This window comes from Thermobia domestica, chromosome 13 (assembly GCF_964235325.1).
Source record: "Thermobia domestica chromosome 13, izTheDome1.hap1.1, whole genome shotgun sequence".
Taxonomy (NCBI): Eukaryota; Metazoa; Arthropoda; class Insecta; order Zygentoma; family Lepismatidae; genus Thermobia; species Thermobia domestica.
Genome location: NC_137466.1, coordinates 115901098 through 115922581, shown reverse-complemented (window position 1 = coordinate 115922581; position 21484 = coordinate 115901098). Strand labels below are relative to the sequence as shown.

At 34.7% G+C, this 21484-nt stretch overlaps 1 protein-coding gene across 3 annotated transcripts in view; it reads left to right on the top strand.

Annotated features, from left to right (window-relative positions):
• LOC145668444 (uncharacterized) overlaps nucleotides 1-21484 on the top strand; it is a 357510-nt gene that overhangs the window by 203316 nt on the left and 132710 nt on the right. Inside the window, exon 1 of one of the 3 annotated variants that reach the window (XM_081736317.1) lies at nucleotides 17356-17962. The exons of the other annotated variants lie outside the window; for them this stretch is intronic. Coding sequence (XP_081592443.1) covers nucleotides 17848-17962 — 115 coding nt within the window. The 5' untranslated portion in view covers nucleotides 17356-17847. Of the gene's footprint in view, nucleotides 1-17355; nucleotides 17963-21484 lie in introns of those variants that run through there. 3 annotated transcript variants of the gene reach the window in all.

Below are 21484 nucleotides of genomic sequence, written 5' to 3'. Positions count from 1 at the left end.
GGGTTTAAGGAAATTCCGGCGAAATACTAAATTGGAAGCACTGGCAATCGTGATCGTCTCCAAGAAGGGATTCACTTTGGTTTCTGTTTCAAATGACGTCATAAACGAAACGCATGCTTGCCGCAGTACATTGACATCTTGAATACAATACTTGAGAATTTCTTTCTGAAAATCAAACGTGTCATTACGATGATCGTTGTACCACTGCATGAACTTGTTTCTGTCTTCGACGGCCATTTCATCTGCACCATAATACTTCGTTTCTGGAAGTGGTCCAATATACGATTGATTCTCCTTGGTGTTGAAGAAATGCGGGAAGTAGCCTTTGGTTGCGGGTAAATTGAACGCTTTTGACAATTTACTTAATGCCATAGGTAGGAAGTTCAACGAGTCAATGAACGTCAGATTATTCAACGTTAAACTCAGTATCTTGGTCCCATTTAATATGACGTCAGGTCTCCATTGACATTGTTCTACCATGGTCTTTAGGATAAAATGTCCATCGTATCCCTTAGCGTTGTGCGCGACACAGAAAATCCTATTTATATTGGGACGACGTTCCCGCAAGTACTGGAGAAAATCATAAACTGGATCCTCTCCTTGGAAAATATGCTGGCGCTGACCACACGTACTGCAAGACTGCTGGATATTATTGTTTTCAACACATGCGTAACATACTTGTTGTGCAACCAATAAATTTGGAATGTGTACATACGTATTATCGCCAATATTCGTGTCCTGCATAGATTCTATATCATAGAATATCAACAAGGCTTTCTTTGCGTGCATGAGTGAAGGAACACCAGGTTTCAAGCATTGTCGATCAGGAAGCATAAAACATTGATGGGATCCTGGAACAATCTTCTTACAAACATTGCAAAAGATCTCATTGCAATCATGAATGCATTGTCCACTTCGTACAAAAGAATATACTCTGTAACATCTAGTACATTGCTGCACCATTTTGCATACAGGTTCCCCACGATGATATACAATATTACGATGATTGTTAAAACATTGTTCGCCGTAAAATTGACGATTGCAGTCTTTGCATAATATCGGCGTTTGGTTCTTGTCGCATAGAGGTCTCTGTAGACATTTGGAGCATGTTACAGGACAATTTTTCACATGTCTGTTACGTTCACTGTATTTTTTATGGCACGCTTCACAGTAGAAATTGGTTGCAAAACAAGCAGTTAAAGATTGAATGATGTCAAAATGTCCAGCTAAACAAATCAAATTTATGGGAGTGCGATTTTCGTCGTTGGGCCCCTCGTACATGATGTCATGACCTGTGAAACTAGTATACACTGTAATTTTATATTCTTTGAGGTATGCCTGGAATTGTCGAATTTCATTTACACTGGCACCATGATCCAAATTCACTCCTGCATTTGCACATAATGCATTCACTTCATCGTCCACAACACATTTTGATTGATCTTGATATTGTCTATGTCGTTTCACATCTACATTCTTGTATTTTTTGCAGGCCAATAGCAATAACAAGGGCGTACGCCAGGCACCTTGAATCTTGATTTTTTACACGTACAATCCCTCGCTTGCAACGTAACAATTCTTCATTTTGAAGTACTCCTTGCCGCAAACCACCATAGCCACGTGGAATATCCACACGATGGAAATGAACCGTGAATGGCTCGTGCAGGAGAAATGCATTGTTACTTTGTAAAACTCTTTCGAACGAGGCCCACATCGTTTCCAGTGTCAGGTTTCGTGCTTGGCGAAAACTCACCCAAAACGGTTTATTCGTGTTACGTGGTGATATTACCGATAAACCAACCATCGCCTCATCGTCGACATTGGCTAACAAATGGTCCAGCATTGCTTGGAAACTATTATGTACATATTGGATGATATCGGTTCCTACGGGTGGTGCATTGAATTGAATTTCGAGCATTCTGCCCTCAATGTTAAATCGTCTATAATGACGAGTGATTTCATTGCGAACAGTAAAACCCGATTCGGCCATGGTTAAAATGAAAACAAACAAACAGGTACGGTAAAACAAATATGTAATGGGAAAAAAGGAATTGAGCAGCGTGAATTTACTACAAAAGAAAAGAAGAAAGAAAAATCTTAATCACCTGATAAACAGGAAATCATAACATTCATGATAAATTCTTAACTAAGCAATTCATGTAAAGGTCCTGAGTTTGATTCCTGGCGGTGACGTTCAGAATCTCATTATGAAAGCATATGTACTAGAAATCAAAGTTTTTTTTAAAAAAAATAATTATGTTACTGAAATGAGTGTTTTATTGCTGTCAAACTCGAGAGCATTACATCAGCATTTAACTGACCTACCATTCTATAGTGATAAAAAGAATGCATGAAATGAATGAATGTTTCATCAGTGCTGAGATGTGACAAAGTACGCGTCAGCATTTTTTTTTTTTCCACTCACAACGACCTTTAAATGATGCGTTTGCAAGTTGAAGAGATTCATCGAACATTAACGATACACATACGTAATTGTCGAAACAAAATCTGCATAGCGTATTTTTTTTATTATTATTGTGACTAAGCGGTTAGCGTACATGGTTCGGACGTGGAAGGCCCTGGTTCAAGCCTCGGTGGGTTTGCTTTTCCACGTCGGGGCATGTCAAGCCTTTTCTGTAATTTAATATTCTCACGCGTTATCATACATTCTTTTCAAAACTAAGCTAAATGGCTGACGTACACACCTCATAATACATAAACGTACATAAATCGTCTATAATGACGAGTGATTTCATTACAAACAGTAAAACCCGATTCGACCATGGTTAAAAAATAAAAACAACAAACAGGTACGGTAAAACAAATATGTAATGAGAAAAAGGAATTGAGCAGCGTGAATTTGAGTTGATTTTTTGATTTTTAGTTTAGCGTCCCTTTCAGTAGCGAGGCTATATGAGACGTGGACCTACTGATTAACGTGGAATCCGAACCACATGAGCTCCCGCCGGGAATCAAACCCTGGTCTCCCACGCCAAAGGCGCGTATGCTAACCGCTTAGCCCAGGAAATCATAACATTCATGATAAATTCTTAACTAAACAATTCATGTAAAGGTCCTGAGTTTGATTCCTGGCGGTGACGTACAGAATCTCATTATGAAAGCACATGTACTAGAAATCAAAGTTTTTTTTTTAAATAATTATGTTACTGAAATGTGTGTTTTATTGCTGTCAAACTCGAGACCATTACATCAGCATGTAACTGACCTACCATTCTATAGTGATAAAAAGAATGCATGAATGAATGTTTCAACAGTACTGAGATGTTAGAAAGTACGCGTAAGCATTTTTTCTACTCACAACGACCTTTAAATGATGCGTTTGCAAGTTGAAGAGATTCACCAACCGTTAACGTTACACATACGTAATTGTCAAAACAAAATCTGTATAGCGTAAATCTTTTTATTATTATTGTGACTAAGCGGTTAGCGTACATGCTTCTAACGTGGAAGTCCCTGGTTCAATCCTCGGTGGGGTTTGCTTTCCCACATCGGAGCGTTGTCAAACCTTTTCTGAAATTTAATATTCTCATGCGTTATCATACATTCTTTTCAAAACTAAGCTAAATGGTTGACGTACACACCTCTGGCCCAGGTTCAATCCCGGGGCGGTTGCTCGAATATCACGTTAAGCTAAAGGGACGCTAATGCTTTCAAAGGGAATCGAACCATATTATTCTCAGGCATAGTTTCTGAAATTTTGTAATGCATTCTTTTCAAAACTAAGCATACACATTTTTCTGGCCATGGTTCAATTCCCGACGGGTGCTCGCTGAAGGGACGCTAAACCATATCATTTATCGTGCTTACTTCTAATGTGTGGGGGTTCCTGATTCGTACTCCCACTTTCCCATTCCACTAATTTCTTCATAGTCTAAATATTTCGTACTAAAAGTAAAACAGTGTATTCGTGATCCACCCCCACAAATATAAAATAAAAATGATTTTTCGAATCTTGTGTGAAAAATAAAATCTCACTGAACTTACCTCAAATTCAATGAACAAAAAGTCGGTGCAGTAAAGCTTCTTAAATAAAGACACTTTTCAAGAACAGACCTTCTCACACGATAGTTGAGAGCGGTGTAAGATTTGAAAAATGAAATTTAGATTTTTATTTAGGTCGCTGCGAAAACGATGTCACCGTCAGCCAATCAGAAACGAGGAAATTTATAAAATGACATCACAACGAACCAATCAAAACGCTCGCTGCTTTTGTCATGAATCACGAACCAAAACGATGTGTAACAATCGATCGTGACGTCATTCACGTTTCTCAATAGTTACAACATCTAGTATCGCAATTCCGATGCCAATTCCCTTCTGCCAGGATCATGTCACTACTTGTCGTAACTGTGACGACATTTCATTTTCATCATATTCCATACGAGAATGTCAATGTTTGCTTTTTTCATGAATCATGCTGACACGTTCGTAGTAAAACTAAAGTAATGCGATCCGCTGACGTTTGCATTTTTTCAATCATATGTGCTTCTATGTCGTCACACAAAGAAGTCTATCAGCATTTTATTTTAATCCACGTTACACTGTCCGATTTATTTTCTTAAAGTATAAGTGTATCCTTTTCAAGGACCATGGTTCGAAACCCACCAAGCATGATTAAATCCGAATTCATTCATAGCTAAGCGGTTAGCATACACATCTTTGGTTTGAAAGACCTGAGTTCGATTCCTGGAGAAACATTTCTTAGGATTTTTCTAAAACTTGGTTTAAATTTCTAGTTCGAAAATTTTAAAAGTTTAGTTCGATAAAAAAAGTTTGATTTGAGAAGCGTTACACTGTCAGATTTATTTTCTTAAAGTATATGTGTATCCTTTTCAAGGACCATGGTTCGAAACCCACCAAGATCGATTAAAACCGAATTCATTTAAGCGGTTAGCATACACATCTTTGGTTTGAAAGACCTGAGTTCGATTCCTGAAAAACATTTCTTAGGATTTTTTCTTAAACTTGGTTTAAATTTCTAGTTCGAAAATTTTAAAAGTTTAGTTCGATAAAAAGTTTGATTTGAAAATTTTTAGATGTGATTTACATCTTTAGTTCGAAACTTTTGTTTTTAAAAATGTTTTAGTTCGACAAAATTTTGTTTCAATTTTTTAGTTCGAATTTTTTTTTTGGGTTCGAAAATTTTTTGTTTGAAACTTTTTTGTTTCAAAATTTTTAGTTCGAAAATTTTTTGTTTGAAAATTTTTGTTTAAAATTTTTAGTTACAAATTTTTTTTAGTTCGAAAAAATTTTTAGTTTAAAATTTCTTGTACTCTGCGGAACCGTTTCGAAAAGAATCGGAGCAGTTTAGGTAAGAAAAATCTGGCAACACTGTTTCCATAATTGAAGCGCTTACTGAGCAATAAATCGCTTAAACTCACAACAATGTGTTATAAGAAATCTACAAGCGACACCCCTCTTTCACCATTGTTACTTCCAGAGACATAGGCTACTAATTCAAGGACAGGATCTCCATCAAGGTAAGAAAGCTGGTAATCATCTTATCTGCCAAAGAGAACGATAATATTTAATGTAAACTTCAGTACAATATCATGATACCAAAAAAAGGGTTATTTAAGGAGGAGGTTGAACCCTTCATGGGAACTTTACACATAACCATAAAAAGGGAACTAAATTCTAAGATCCCGGTCTAGGATGGATCGCCGTCATATCGCTCTGTATTTCCCTCATGAACTGGGGGGGGGCTAAGATCATGTGACTTCTATCCACCAATCAAAATTGAGGTACCAAAACACGCATCTTACACATAAAATAAAACAAATAAGTGAGGGGTTTTCCCATGTAACCTGTTCACTGTGTGGCGGGTCTAAAATCATGTGACTTCTATCTTCCAATCAGAATCGAGATACCAAAGTATACATCAGAAAGGACACCCTAATTTCAAAAATCCTAGGACCTAAAATCACGTGATCTCTATCATTCAATCAGAATCAAGGTACCAAAGCACTCATCTTACCCGTAAAAGGAAACGAATTAGTAATGGATTTCCCCGCAAGGGTAAAACATGACGTCATACCATGTGACCTGTTCACCGTGTAGCGGGTCTAAGATCATGTAACCTCTATCAGCCAATCATAAACACTCATCTTACCCGTAAAAGGGAACGAATTTCAAATATCCCTGGGTCTAAGATCATGTGACAGCTGTCAACCAATCAAAACACACATCTTACCCGTAAAAGGGAACAATTTTCAAAAATCCTAGTCATAAAAGAGAATGAGGGATTTCCCCGCAGGGTGACTCATGACGTCATACCACGTGACCTGAAAATTTGAATTTCCCGCGTGGGCGGGGCCTAACGTCACGTGACCTCTCTCAGCCAATCAGAATCGAAAAAATTTTTGCTGACTCGGCTCAATATACGTCGACCCCTACTACTAGGACGAAACTCCCAGTTTAAGGGGCTTCATTACGGCGAAATTAAAATACCGCTAATTTTACAGTAATTATGTGGTATCTTCAAATAGATAAAAGATAATTGAAAAATGGAACAAGATCTCGCTAGACAATATTACTTTGCATGAAGTACCGTTATCACGAGTCACTTAGTAGCTTTCCGTTTGTAGCCATTTAGAAACTGGAAAGTAAATGCCAATTTTCTAAATGTCTGGAAATCGAAAGCAGATAAGTGAGTCATGATAACGGTATCTCATGCAAAATAATACTGTCTAGCGCGCTCTTTCGATTATCTTTTATCTATTTGAAAATATTTCATAATTACTATAAAATTAGCAGTATTTTAATTTCGCAGTGATTAGGCCTCTTAACCCCTTCAGTGTGTAATTTTAAGATGCGAACCGCTGTAAAAAGTGTAGGGTTTTTTTTTTTTTTTTTTTTTTTAGAACTTTGGAATTTGTTACCTTGTAATAACTTTTGAACCTCTCAAGCAATCACAATGAAATTTTCCACATTATGATCTTTGTTCCTTCTAATTAGCTTGTCATTGTCGTATTTATGGTTATCCTCATCATCATCACCATCATATGGTTAGGTTACACAAAATTTGGGAATGCCTCAACAGATTAAGCCCAATTTTTCTGTGTTGTCTCTTGGGGTTCCTATGTGAGCGCAAACTCGCTAAATATTGTCAGGAGTAACATTACTCATACTATGGGCAAGTATATTCGCCATACGCAATACAAAATAGCCAAAGCAAAATGAAAGCGTATATATACGCCATCCGCACAGCAGGTGCGTTTTGAAGACACGAGTTAACTCGCCACCCACACTGAAGCGGTTAAAGTGAAGTTCGAACCACTGCAATGTGTTCGATGCTCTTTTACAAAATATCAGACAGCGACATCGTATAGCAAAGGCACTAGATTAGGGAAGAGGATTAATTGACCTTCTACTAATGGCAGAACTCTTCTGATAGTGATAATAATATGTTTTTAACGGTAAACATCTCCAGCTTTCATGCATTGTGTATGCATAACCTATTACGTACTTTGTTTTGCATTTTTCGTTGCATCTGTAAAGATAAGCAGGAAATGGATCTGCTCTTTCTTCTCAAGGATACTTGCCACCTTTGGCACTTCCTCTGAGCAAAAGTCCATAAGAAACCGGAAGAACTCAGGAAGAATTATCAAGTTTAGAGGAAGTTCGCATGAGCTTCTAGGAACATAAAAGTAATATAATCTCCATTACAGTCTTCAAGAGGAAATGATTTACGTTAGTAAACATTATATTTTTATCTCTATTATTATCAAATAATATCCTTAATACATAATGGAAAAGTAACATAAATACATAGCAAGACAATACACAGTCTCGTTTTAAAAAATCTTAGGTTATATTTTGCAGCTGCACAAAAGTTCTAATATTTTAGCTACAAATGTATATCTCAATTAGCCAAAGAAAATCCACACTTGTTTGATTTAATTCCAGCTGTGGGTCAGAGTACAGGGTTTTCGAAGAGTTTCGAAGAGAGGTGGGTTGTCAGATTTTATTTATCAAGACTGTACAGTACAAAATGAAAAAACTAATACGAGTAAATGTAAGGAAAAACTATTTTAATAAACACTTTTTTTCCAAAACTCTCTTTTCATATTTACGATAAAATCGTATTTTTTTACATTTCAAAAGTACGGACTGTTTCTTCGTAAAGTCTTTCAAAAACATATAAGCAAAGAATCCCTATGTAAATATTTTTACATCTGCAAAAAATTTGAAACCATAAAATAAGTAAATACCTAAAATTATTCAAGTATTTAAAGTTAAAGTTATCTTCTAGAGTTCTTGTCGCAAGTAATACATAGAGAAGGCTTACAAGAGAAAACTGATATTATATTAGATCTATTTATTTGGGAATCATAATTTTCGAGTTAGGTCATTGACTCATTTTTGTTAGTACTTTCCGCTTGTGTAAATGAGATAAACTTGTGGTTTTGATTTTAACAGATTTTATACATATTTCAATTGATAAAGTATGTATAAAAGAAAGGTTACTGTTCATATCTTATATTCAAATTTTATTAGATTACTATAGGAAACTTAACACATATTCACTAAAAGCGTCAAATCAAACCACCATGAACTTAGAGAAGTAAAAAAATTAGAAGTGGATTATGTTATTGGGCTTGATATACAGAGTGTATCAAAAGTCCAGGGTCATAGGCCAATTTCGTCATGAATAATACAAAAAAAAATTGAAAGAAAGGAAAGTTATTGGAAATATGTGAATTTCAATCTAAAATGGTGGATTTTTTTTCAAATCGCACCAACCATTGGTCTCCACATTAGTACAGTGCCCTATATTATACGAAAAAGTAACGTTTTCGGCTCATCGAGCTGTTCGAACCTAACGTAAGGGCACGCAAAAATGACATAATGAATGCAGATTATTGTGTGAGGGTACCTAGAATACCTCAAAGCCGTTTCCTAATAATGCTGTATTGTTGATATGATGAGGGTCCAAGAAAACAAGCTGCAGAAGTAGCTACGTTGATTTTTTCATTTAACATAGAGCGCTTTACCAGTGTGAAACTCAAATGCCTAGTACGATTGAAAAAAAATCCACCATTTTAGATTGAAAACTACCTATTTTCACAACTTTTCCCTCTTTCTTTATTTCCTTTTTTTATATCTTTACTTATAACTTAGCTCTTCTATGGCCTCAGATTTCTGATACACCCAGTATTTTAAGTTAAATTTGTATTCGTTAGCTCCTCCTAATCACCTAGAAATCGAACCCGAAAATCTCAGCTGAAAGATTAAGAGTCTTCATCCCGGCGGAATTAAAATACAGCTAATTTTACAGTAATTATGTGATATCTTCAAATAGATAAAAGATAATCGAAATGTGGAACAAGAGCGCCCTAGACAATATTATTTTACATGAGATACCGTTATCACGACTCACGTATCTGCTTTCGATTTCGTGCCATTTTGAAAATCGGCATTTATTTTCGCGTTTCTAAACAGCTGAAAACGGAAAGCCACTAGGTGACTTGTGATAACGGTGCCTCACGCAAAATAATATTGTCCAGGGCGCTCTTGTTCCATATTTCAATTATGTTTTATCTATTTGAAGATATCACCTAATTACTGTAAAATTAGCGGTATTTTAATTTCGCCGAGATGAAGACTCTTAAGAAGGGTATTTTTTTCATTTCTCTTTAATTTTAAAGATTAGCTTATTTTCGAGCGCAGCGTATTTTTAGCCATATTGATAACGAGTACATAGTATTGGTAACGTCACTACTATTTCAGAATTAAGAAATGTATTTCGACACTTGGCAGAAGAATTTGGCTGTATTGACAACTTTACTTTCTTGTACTGATCAGGAGCTTTGACTTCTTTTTGAAACGGATTGTTTTGAATGGAATTGGAATAATAACTGCTTTGGAAACATAATCATTTGGTGATGGTAGTCATCATGAATGAGATTTACCAGTACATTGATAACTACTTTTTTGTACTCGTCCGAAATTTGTCTTCTTTTTAACATGGAGTTTTTTGGGTTGGAACATCAGAACTTTTTGGTACATTTAATTTGACTGGATTTTGCACTCCAAGTATTAAATTCCCTGTAATCTGATACCCCATATGGGTTTTGATTTTTTAAATTTTCGCGCCATTTCTTTAAGATAGCGTCCGAATATATATATATATATATATATATATATATATATATATATATATATATATATATATATGTTGATTGAAAGAGTATTGGCTTCACCTTAAGCAGAAATCATTTTTGTTGGAATTAGTTACACCAATTTGTTTTCTATTTCGACTATACTTAAGAGACACTTTGTGAGATTGACGACACTCTTCCTTTCCTTTCCCCCTGCCCTAGCAATGGTACCCGAAATATTGGAATTTTCTGAATGTGTAAATACTATCCATATCAATGAGCAAACTTTCTTATTTCTATAGAAGTACTTATTCGTCAATATAATTCTTTCAGTAAAGTCTTAGTAAAGACAACGTAAAGATATTCAACAATTGTACAATTTTTCCATTTGTCAGCAGTAATATCTTGAAAATTACTATTTCGATCACGTCCACAGATTACACGAACGATAGTTTTCATGGGTTCATATCTCAAATTCCTATGAATTCCCGCAAATAAAGTTTAGTAGTTTTGGTAGAGTGAACATCTCTCGTACATGGGATCCATCGTTCAATCTTGGCTCCTACCATGTGGACTTTGTGGGGAAGAAATGCCATGTGCGTGGGTTTTCTCGGTTTTTGATAATATGTTTTCAGTAGTTTTTTTAAAAAAATCTTTGGCCCCCAATTAGTTGTGGGGCCCTGGAGCGTTTGCTTGGTCCTTAATACGAGCCTGCTAGTAATTATGTGTAATTTGGCGTTACTGACACTATTAGTTACTTAGCAGTGGTTGTTTTGAAAATGACAATTTCGGGCTATATAGTCACTTGTGTAAAACTAGTTTGTAACGTAACGTTGCTGAATCTTGGCTGATTATTATTACACGCACACTGATTATTATTATTACAATTATTATTTTAGTGAAAAATGCGTTGATACATTTGGTTTAGATTTCTTTTGAAATTAACTTTTTTCAACAATGAGACTATATGAGACGTTAACTTTCAGATTAACGTAGGATCGGAACAACTTGAGCTCTCACCGGGAATCAAAGCTGGTTCTCCCGCGCCGAAGATCTTCAGCAACAAGGGATCTATAATGCAGCGATACCTTAAAGCTTATAAAAGTTCCTATTACACACCTACTTGGCAATACAAATACAGCTCTTTAAACTTTTCTAGATAGAACAAAAGGAATTTGTACAGAAGTTTAAACTATGTATTAGTATGTTCAGTACCATGTAGAACTTTCTGATTAGGTTTGTCTAGTTTTCTTCATATAACCAGTGGCATGCGACAAGGGAGTTACTGAGTTGAATTCCTTATCTCCTTTCTTCTACAAGATATTATAGAAAAATAAAAATTTACTATAAGATATGAATAGAAACATTCGCCATGTACAGGAGCTATGTGAGCTTCGGTGCTTGACACCTTCTTGATTAAATTCTGTACACGCCACTGCATATAAACAGCAGTTTGGCTAAAAGAAGTCGAAGGTTAATCACTGCAGAACCAAAAAACTGGAGTTTAATTTTCTTCCAATTCAACCCAATCAATGTTATATTTTTTCCTGAGTAAATGTTTATTTAACGATACAGATTTCCCGAAGATTTCCAAACTACGTAAATTCAGTGCATTCCATGCATATTTGCTACCATATGCAAATAAGCAATGCTGCATTGTTCAAACTCCATTTCTATAGAAAGATAATATCAAGTGAAAATGAACCATAAGCACATGTATTTTTTACGTAAACAATATAAACTACCAAGTTACTTCAAATAATATAATTGTATTTGTGTTCCTTTCTCCTCACCCGACTATTGTAGACATACAGTACCACAAGAAATAAGTGAGTACGCTTCAAAAATTTTGCTTGGGCAAGACTAAAAGAAATGTCTCTTCAAAGTGTAATAGCATTAGTGCAATGACAGACATTTCAAACTAGGTTTAATTTACTTCTTTGACCATAATGTTTGTCCGCACATTAACCACACCAAACCAATGTATTGTCTTCCAAAGTCAGCAAAGTATAACGAAACGTTTAAAGGCACAATGCATTGTGCTCGCACTATGCATTTACGGGCTGGTTTCCTATTTAAGCCACTATTCTTTTGTTTTACGCCTTTTTGAACGTGTGACGAGAAATTATTTCCTTATAGAAATTATAGCTTTGTTTGGTGAGGATGGGCTAAAGTAATAAACTTACTTGGCCTTATTCAGAGTCGTTCTTACTTGTGATTAGCGGCATACTAAGAGTATGACTACCACATGATTCAATGGTTAGTTAAGCCATTAGTATGACGTTAATCACACGTAATGACGACTCTTTGAATAAGGCCCAACTGTGTTTAAGGATGTTGACTCGAAAACTGTAGATTTGTTCTATGTAATAGAAAAGCGTCAGGTCCTTTTTGTTTCGTTGTACCCAAAAATGGTAGATTCATCGTATTTCATGAAAATTGTTAGGTCCATTTTGATTACAATCAGATGAAAATTCAAAGAACAATTGTGCACTTCAGAGTATTGAATAAATTTAGGATTTAACTTTACGAGTTCTGTAGAAGAAAGTATTGTGATAGCAAAATAAATAAATAAATAAATAAGAAATAATCAAGTTTCAGATTTCGGTAAGTTCTAGGTTAAGTAGTCTCTACATGTATAATAAAACTGGCCTTTTTATCCTTAAAATCTAATTTCTCCTACTTACTTCGTCAAACTAAAAGATCATGAGCACTTACCTTTGATGCATAGGGTTCCTGGTTCGATCCCTGCCTCAGTAAGTTTGTGGTGGACAACATCGTGTTTGTGGATTTTCTCGAGGTTCTCCCATTTCCTTTCACATTCTCATTCCAACAATTCTTCCATCATCATTCACTTGCTTTAATCACCTGTCTCTCTTTGCCTAAAGGAGATAATTGTGGGATGTTAAACTGAAAGACTTTATTATATTTTCCTTTTTAATCCGATAACTATTACAGTAGAACACAACACTAGTATGGTAAATTCCTTATGAGAGCATGTAGTCTTTGTGTGGTTAGTTGGGTTAAAGTTTATTGTTCTTTTCAACATCGAGGCCATATGAGACGTGGATCTACAGTATAAGGTGAAATCCAAACCGCCATAACACATTCAATTTTTTCAAGATTATTCCGCTGGGAATCGGACTAAGGACCCCGTGCGCGCTAGCTACTAGACAAGCAGGGAGAGCACATGTTGTCTTCGATTACAACCATTAGAATGTATCTAGTTTGATAAGCGAAATACCTTTTTTCTTTCTTTCTTTAAGAAATGGCAGAAAGTCGTAGGAAGTATTTAATCAAAGCGACGTTCCTCTTTAAAAAACATTCACTGTATTGACACAATAACCCTCTCTAATACGAATGAAACCTTTCAGACGTTAAATATGGGAAGCTAATGTACAGTTTAGTCTAAAAATCCACTTCCACCAGCATCAAACAGGAACGTTACGGATCGATGGATTGCTGTAAAGAAAAGAGGGGGAGAAAAAAATAGATCTTCTTTGGCGATTTCTTATGTTGGCCTTTTATGTCAAACTTATAAAAGCATTATGACATAACTTGATTGTCTCCCCTCGACCCACCTTTCCCTTCCTTAATATCCTTTTGTTATCACTCGTTCTTTTTTCCTCTCTTTACATTTGCTTCTTTTCGCTATTCTCTTTCTTCATGCATTGTCTCTTTATTGACTCTGGCCTTGAAAAAAAAAAACTCTCTTCAGTGTATAATGCGACAATGTTCTGGTTCCGTAGAAGCATAACTGATAGTCGTTGTCCCGTTTCGTTTTGATACCCCAAGACATATAGAGACCGTCCTTGGTGACCTATTCCTGTGTTGGCCTGTCAGAAACAAAAGCCGATACCAATATAGACAAGGTCACAGGGAGTTCAAAGTGGGAGGAGGAGAGAGGGTGTAGCCATGACACTCTAAATACTTGAATAAACAGTCTAATGATAGTTACAAATACTATTATTATCTTTACGAAATAAAAATAACAATAATAATGTTTTAATTTTTTATTGTTTTATTTTTATGGGCTTTTCCAGTTAGTAATCATACAAAATAAAGAGACACAAGTTCGATTCCAAGTCAGTAATTTAGGAATTCTTTCGCAAGCTCAGATTTACTCACTTTGAAATCAATTCAAATAATTGATCAAAATAAGTATTATAACAATCCTATATCGTAATCAAAAACTATGATTTGGGGCAGATTTAAGTAATTCTTTCACAATTTACTTCTACGTAAATCCCTTAAAAGTATGTGTCTCTCTAATTGTAACCGTGAGATTGAGATAATAATTTTGAGTTTGTAAGACCGACAGAGGGCTGTGACTTGCACTTAACTCTGATGTTCCTGTGTATTTGAATGCTTAGTCTCCTCAACCTCACTACAGTGGATCTGAGTTCCATTCCTGGTGAGAAAACAGAACTTGTAGTGTTGACTCAGTATCTTAAAGCCAGTGGCGTATTTACGATTTTTTTCGGGGGGCTTTGCTAACTTTGGGGGGGGATTTTGCCTGGAAATGTGAAAATTCTGCAAGATATTACATTTACTTTACTATAGTAAGATTTCGGGGGGGCTTAAGCCCGGAAGCCCCCCTTAAATCTTCCACTGCTTAAAGCTTTTGGAGAGTTATAACAATTAATTGAACGTATAAAAACATATCAAAATTAAACACAATGCTAACTTGGATGTGTTCTCTGATCATAATTAATTATTTCTTTATTTTATTTTGGTTTCTTATCAATATTTCTGGCATTATACTCGATCGTCTTTCATCGTGATGATTTTTAAGCATAAATTGTGAAGCTGTTTGGCTATTCACATACTAGGGTAGATATCACTTTAATGGTGATATCTAAATTCCACTCCAAAGTAGTAGAAGAGTCTATGTATTTGGTGTGGATAAAGAAGAAGAATCGTTTTAACGAATATTTCGATTTTATTCCAGAAACTGGACATTGTTAACCTGTAAATATGAAGTATTATTTTACATAGGCTTAAATAGTACACTTTTAATATTTTATAAATAGAAAATATTAGAAGTCTTGTGCATATAACACTTCCATAGGGTGTTTTCGTTGTTCGTTAAAAGTAATGGAATTATATAGATTTTCACAATTTCGATATTGTCATTGGAGTAATATCTATTAGTATGTGAATAGCCAAACAGGTTCACAATTTATGCTTAGGAATTATTCTGATGAAAGACGACTGAGTATCTCGTCAGAAATATTGATGAGAAATTAAAATAAAATATTAATAAAATAAAATAAAACATTAGAATGATCATCATGAACATATCCAGGTTAATATTGTGTTTAACTCTTGGGAGTTATTTAAATTAACATAGGCACTCTGGCCTTAAAAGCAGGAATAATGGTGATTTGAATTGTTACAATGACTACTCATTACCCAGTTGAAGTTACGCCATTTAATCTGTCTTTCCGCGCTATAGAGTTAGAAAGTTTAGTTTTGAATGAATCAGATTAAAAACAAAAAGGTTATTTTCACTTGAAATCAGTATCTAAAATTATATCGTGCTTAGTGGTCCCTCGAGCACAAGTCAAAACTTAGCACACTTATTTTTTATATATAGACCTATGTATGTCTGAGAGAGATTTCTCAATTTCGAATTTTGATGAAGCAAAACTCAATGAAATAAAGAAGTTTCTCTTGAGATTCATTTATATATATTCTATCTTTAAAAATGTTAATAGTTTTATATTATTATTATTATTATTATTATTATTATTATTATTATTATTATTATTATTATTATTATTATTATAAAATGTAATATATTGCAGGATGAGGGATACGGTGACTCAGTAATAGAGTGCTCAATTCAATTTCAAGGCGTGCTTGGTTCGATTTCAGGTCGAGTGAGTGTTTGGTAGACACCATCATGTTCGTGAGTTTTCTCACGGTTTTCCTGTTTCCTTCTTCGTTCTCATTCCACCAATTCTTTCATAATCATTCAGTATAATTAATCATTCGTCCTCTTTAGCCCAAAGGGCATAATCGTGGGACGTTAAATTAAAATGAATCAGTAGTTTTGAAAAGGTCATGAGTCAGAAAAGTAAAGTTATGAGAAATCCGAAAAAAAAAAACTTCAATTCTTGAAAATCCTGATAGGCATGAAATGATCGACCTCTGCTTGCAAATGTAGCGTTTACTTGTTATTGTATGAAATGAACAACTTGTGAACTATTGGTGTTCCAAAATAAATAAATGAAACGTTAAACTAAAGAAAATCTAAATTTTCTGACTCATGACCTTTTCAAAACTACTGATTCGAATATTTCATTTCGTTTTCATATTGCAGGGCATAGGGTACGCTAAGAAGAAGGTACGAAGGTACAGAATATAGCCTACTAAACCAAGGTTTTTAGAAAAGTGGGTAAAGAAAAAAGCATAATTATAATTGAGTTAGAATAAGATACGTTGACGGGGCTTTATTTCATGCCAAGTTTCATGAAATACAACTGTATCATATTTATATGCAACATAAATTTCAATTCAGAAAACTAATGTACTAAATAAGAGTGGTATTGTATGGGTTGAATACAGTGAAGAAAGTTTAATTATGCATATCTACTAAACCTTGCCTCTATAAATATAATACATTATTAATGTGGTAACAACAAGAACAATGCGGCTATACCACAGCACGCATAATATAGAGGACTGATAAAAGTGATAACGTTCAGGGTTTAGTAAGAGTAAACGAAGAAGAAGAAGAATATTTGAAAGACAAGAAGGTGGGAGAAGGGGGAGATTAGTGAAATAGTGATTTAAAAAAACGAACGGAAGTCGTTTCTTTTGACCTCGAACTATGACAAAAGAAAACCACATACCACATAAATATTAGCATCCTATTCTTGACAAATTCAGAGACAAGCATTGTTTTTGTTTGTTATACATATATTGTTTTATAAACAAAAACTTATATGTGACATATCCTTCAATAATTATTTAAAAATCACTTTTCCTTCATGGTTTTCATACAATTCCTCACGGTTTCAAAAACAAAATTGGAAATTATTTCTTTTTTTCTTTTCTTTAAAAAAATTAAACATTTCAGACATAGTAAAGAAAAAAAGAAGGCGTGGCTAAGTATTTTTACTCGGATGCTGATGACGTCACAGCATCTTCCACCAGAGCGAGTACATCACACTCTGTATTCAGCATCCAATGTTCAGTACCACATAGGTTTCGTGCAGAGCAGGAGCAAGTCCACTCACTACGTACGGACATTAGTATCGTCTTTTTTTCTTTTTCTTTTTTAAACTTCAATAATAATCCCGATTGTGCTTCCACCTATAGGAGTGAAGTGTATATGTGGTGATATAATCCATCATCCATTCATTCTGCATATCATTACTATCTGTAACATCACATATATACATACATATAAACTACTCTGTCTTCGTCAGTCACCTGGTGCGTTACGTTAGAATCACATACACACCCAAACACAAACACAGATTCAGACCGACTGCCCTTATTATCATTGATGTGTAGATGCGTATGTATGCGTGTATGGAAAAGAGAGACTTTAATTGAATTATGTGCGCGTGATCATGAACATTAAGGTTCGCCTACACTGAATTGAGCTTACAGAACTAACAAAACATATATATATGTACTCTTATGTCTCTGTGGACATACAATTTGAATTTTTAAATAAAAAGTGTGCCAAAGTGCAAAATACTCAACCATGAGGATTACTCTGAATCACCCTGTAGAAATTTTGTATATTTTTGTAGTGGTTCTATTGTACTTTTTGGAAATAAACGCCGCTCATGATATAATTATCATAGAAGATGCCAAAGGTAAGATATAACTTATTATATTATATATTAATGTATACGTACAGTCTTGTTAAAAAAAAACTGGCAAGCCGCATCTCTGAAAAGTCTATTCTCATCTCTACTATTCTTTCAGATAGAATTAAATGAATTAAGTACGCATTTTCCTTGAGATCTTTGTAGACCAGAATATAGCCTACTAAAGTAAGGTGGGTGGTCGAGATTTTTTGAACAAGATTGTACATAGTAATAAAACCTTTTCATCAGTCTTATTAATCTTAAAAGCTATTGTAATTTCCGAGTCTTATGTATATCTGTTGTCTTAAATTATTTTAGAATTTATCCTTGTAGATATGTAACACAAATGTCTTTCTTGTACTACTTTAAACTGCTTTCAGGATATAAAAAAATACTTTCAAAAGCTGTTAAATATCTACTATATAATATGCCATTGATGTTTCACGTTGTTCACACAAACATCAAGTTCGCGCGAGACCCGAGTTCGATTCCTTAGCGGAGCTCATGTGCTTCGGATCCCACGTTTCCCTATATAAGTCCACGTCCCATATAGTCTCGGTGCTGAGCGGGACGCTAAACTCCAAATCAGCCAACCAACCAATCAATATTAGGAAAATAGTCTTCGATTTATCTTAAAAACCACTAAGAAAATACAGCCAATTATTGTCGAAATAGAGTTGCTCCGGATAAATGTATTTATGAACGGCTAATCTCGAATTTACATATTTATTGACTACTTACCATAGCAGCTTTAAATAGTACTTTTAGCGCTAATTTCTAACCTGTTAGCGCTTTTCGATATATTTTTATTTTATATTTTGTGTTATAGGGTGGTATCGTATAGTCAAATGTCAAATATTCATGCATTAGATGCTTGGGGTAGATTCCGGGTAAATGCGCATCATTTTCGATATTAACTCAGTATTGTGATGTAAAGAGAATGCTATTTGAATTAAGACATCAAACTCTATTCTACAGGACTACAAAAAAAAGTACTGGGAGTAGTGTTTCTGACGAGATGATATGATACTAGAAATATTTTTTTTTCGTCTCGTCTTGTCTCGTAAATTTTGTACAAGCCTCGTCTTGTCTGGATTCTCGAAAAGCTTTCTTCATCTCTTCTCATTTTATAAATTTATGCTCTGATGATTTTTCTTCATTTTATTCAGAAGTTACCAGAGTCCTAGATCACGAGTGGTTCACGAATGGTGTGATATAATATTTAAACAATATTTATTATTGGAGTATATTGTGTAGTGGACTTGTTGATCTGTAAATGTTGATAAATTTTCCTCATTATGTTCGTACAATCATTTTATCAATTTATTGCTTTAATGCACAAATAATGTAACATTGAAACAGTATTCTTGATTTCGAAATGTGGATGTGGAGAAGAATGGAAAGAATTAGCTGGGTCGAGCGTAAAACGAATGAGAGGGTGTTAGAAATGGTGGGGGAGAAAACAACAATTTTAGATATTATTAAGAAGAGGAAGAGAAACTGGTTGGGAAGTTGGCTTAAAAAGGAACTGTGTCATAAAAAACGTGCTAGAGGGTATGGTGGCAGGAAAGAAAGGGAGGGGACGAAGGAGACTACAATTAATGGACGATATCAAAAGAGAGAAATCGTATGTGAAGACGAAGAGGTTAGCGGAAGACCGTGGAGCATGGCAGCTTCTCAGTTGTGGCAAGAGACCTGACAATAATGGCAGAATACCTATAATGATGACCATGGTGTTGTCCATGAAACTTGTGATTTTTTTTTTTTCGTTTCTTTGAGTCTCAGGTCTAAAACGAGAATGTCGTCCTTCTCGTCTCATTCGGATTTTAAAATGTATTTGTTTGTCAAATCTCATCTCGTTGGTAACTTAGATGGGAGCCATACATTATCCTGATATCACCCAACTAATAAGTAGATGATTCTCTAGATCAGTTCATGGATTATAATTTCTTTAGTTTACAAGTATTTTATGTATTACTTTGACCAGGGGCTCATCCACGGGGAAAGTCAACCGGCTTCAAACACTCTAAAACCTAACTCAACATACATTTGTACACTTTAAATATAACTATACTTGTTTAACAGGAAAATGATTGATGTAGATTGAAAATTTACTCTTACACTTCATCTGTACTCGTTCTTATAAAAAACAATCTAGTTTTATAATTTTTTTTCTTAAAATATAGGTGCAAGTATTTCACAAATACTTATCGTATTTTCGAGTTCAGAATAATAGCCGTTTAATAGTACATAGACGTAGTGTGTTGTAGTACTGAACTTCCCCCTCCGCCTCCAAACAAAAATTTCTGTGCGCGCGCCTGACTTTGACTATTGTCTCTTCTCTACTTTTGATGAGGTTCATAATGCAATTTTCAAAAAACACGAAAAACATTGGAGAGAAGCAAGCTGCAGAATATTATTGTAATCAAATGCAGCATTTGAAGAAACGAACAAGTAAAATAAAACAAAAATATATATGCTATCTTGACTACAGTTTTTCGAGATTTTTCTTAGTCTTGTGATGCAGAGACTGGCACGATATTTTACATATAAGCTCGGATCTACTTTATCAAAAAAAATCCCTTCCTGTATTTCATCATTACTATTTTTTTCAACTGTAAATACCTTTAAAAGGAGTGTTTCAAAGTTCGCTAATAAATTAACGAATAAAAAAAATGAGGAAATTGTTCACTAAATTAGTGAGGAATTGAACATGGGTTTATCTTAGCCACAGATGCTCTACCACTAAGCTACCGGCAATACACTTAGTTTTCTATTTTGTTTACATATTTCTCGGGGAGTGACCAGTCTAAAAACTTATGTCAAATATTTCGTACAGAATCACCACTATAATGTATATGTTGTGAATGAGTAGGCTACATTTTCTATTTCCTTTAATATTGCTCCTTTTACTGGTATTATGTGCTAACAACAAAATAATTTAGTCTTTCTTACCAAAATCTAATGCCATTTCCCTGGAAGTTTTATTAGTACTGTAATTTTCAATATTAAAAAAAAAAAAATCAAGTAACATAACTAACGTATTACATATTCAACCATAAGGCAACTGTTCAAGTCCTAACATATTATGTGTCTTTGACAAAATATCAAAGTTTAAAATATGTCTGCTCTCCCAGTTAACCTAGTGGCTAGTGCGTGTGCCTTTGTTAAACCTGGTTCCGGATTCGATTTCCCTTGAGAGAACCCGAACATTTATTTTTTTATATATAAGCATTCACTTTTATTCATTATCTGTTTTCTTTGGTCCTAAAGGGCATAACCATAGGATGTTAAACTACACATTGAGCGCCATGTGTATCAAAAATTATACACACCGATTTTCCTTTCTGGGCCGTGTGTATCAGTTTTTATACACAGTAGAGACTACTGTCTGGCCACAGGAAAATCACGTGGTGTACCCTCCCGGGCCAAGTTGACCTTGAGAAAGGTCATGCATTGTTATGCTCACTGACAATTTTTTTCCCTGCAAAGCTTAATAGTTTTCAATTGTTGACAAATTTTAATGCG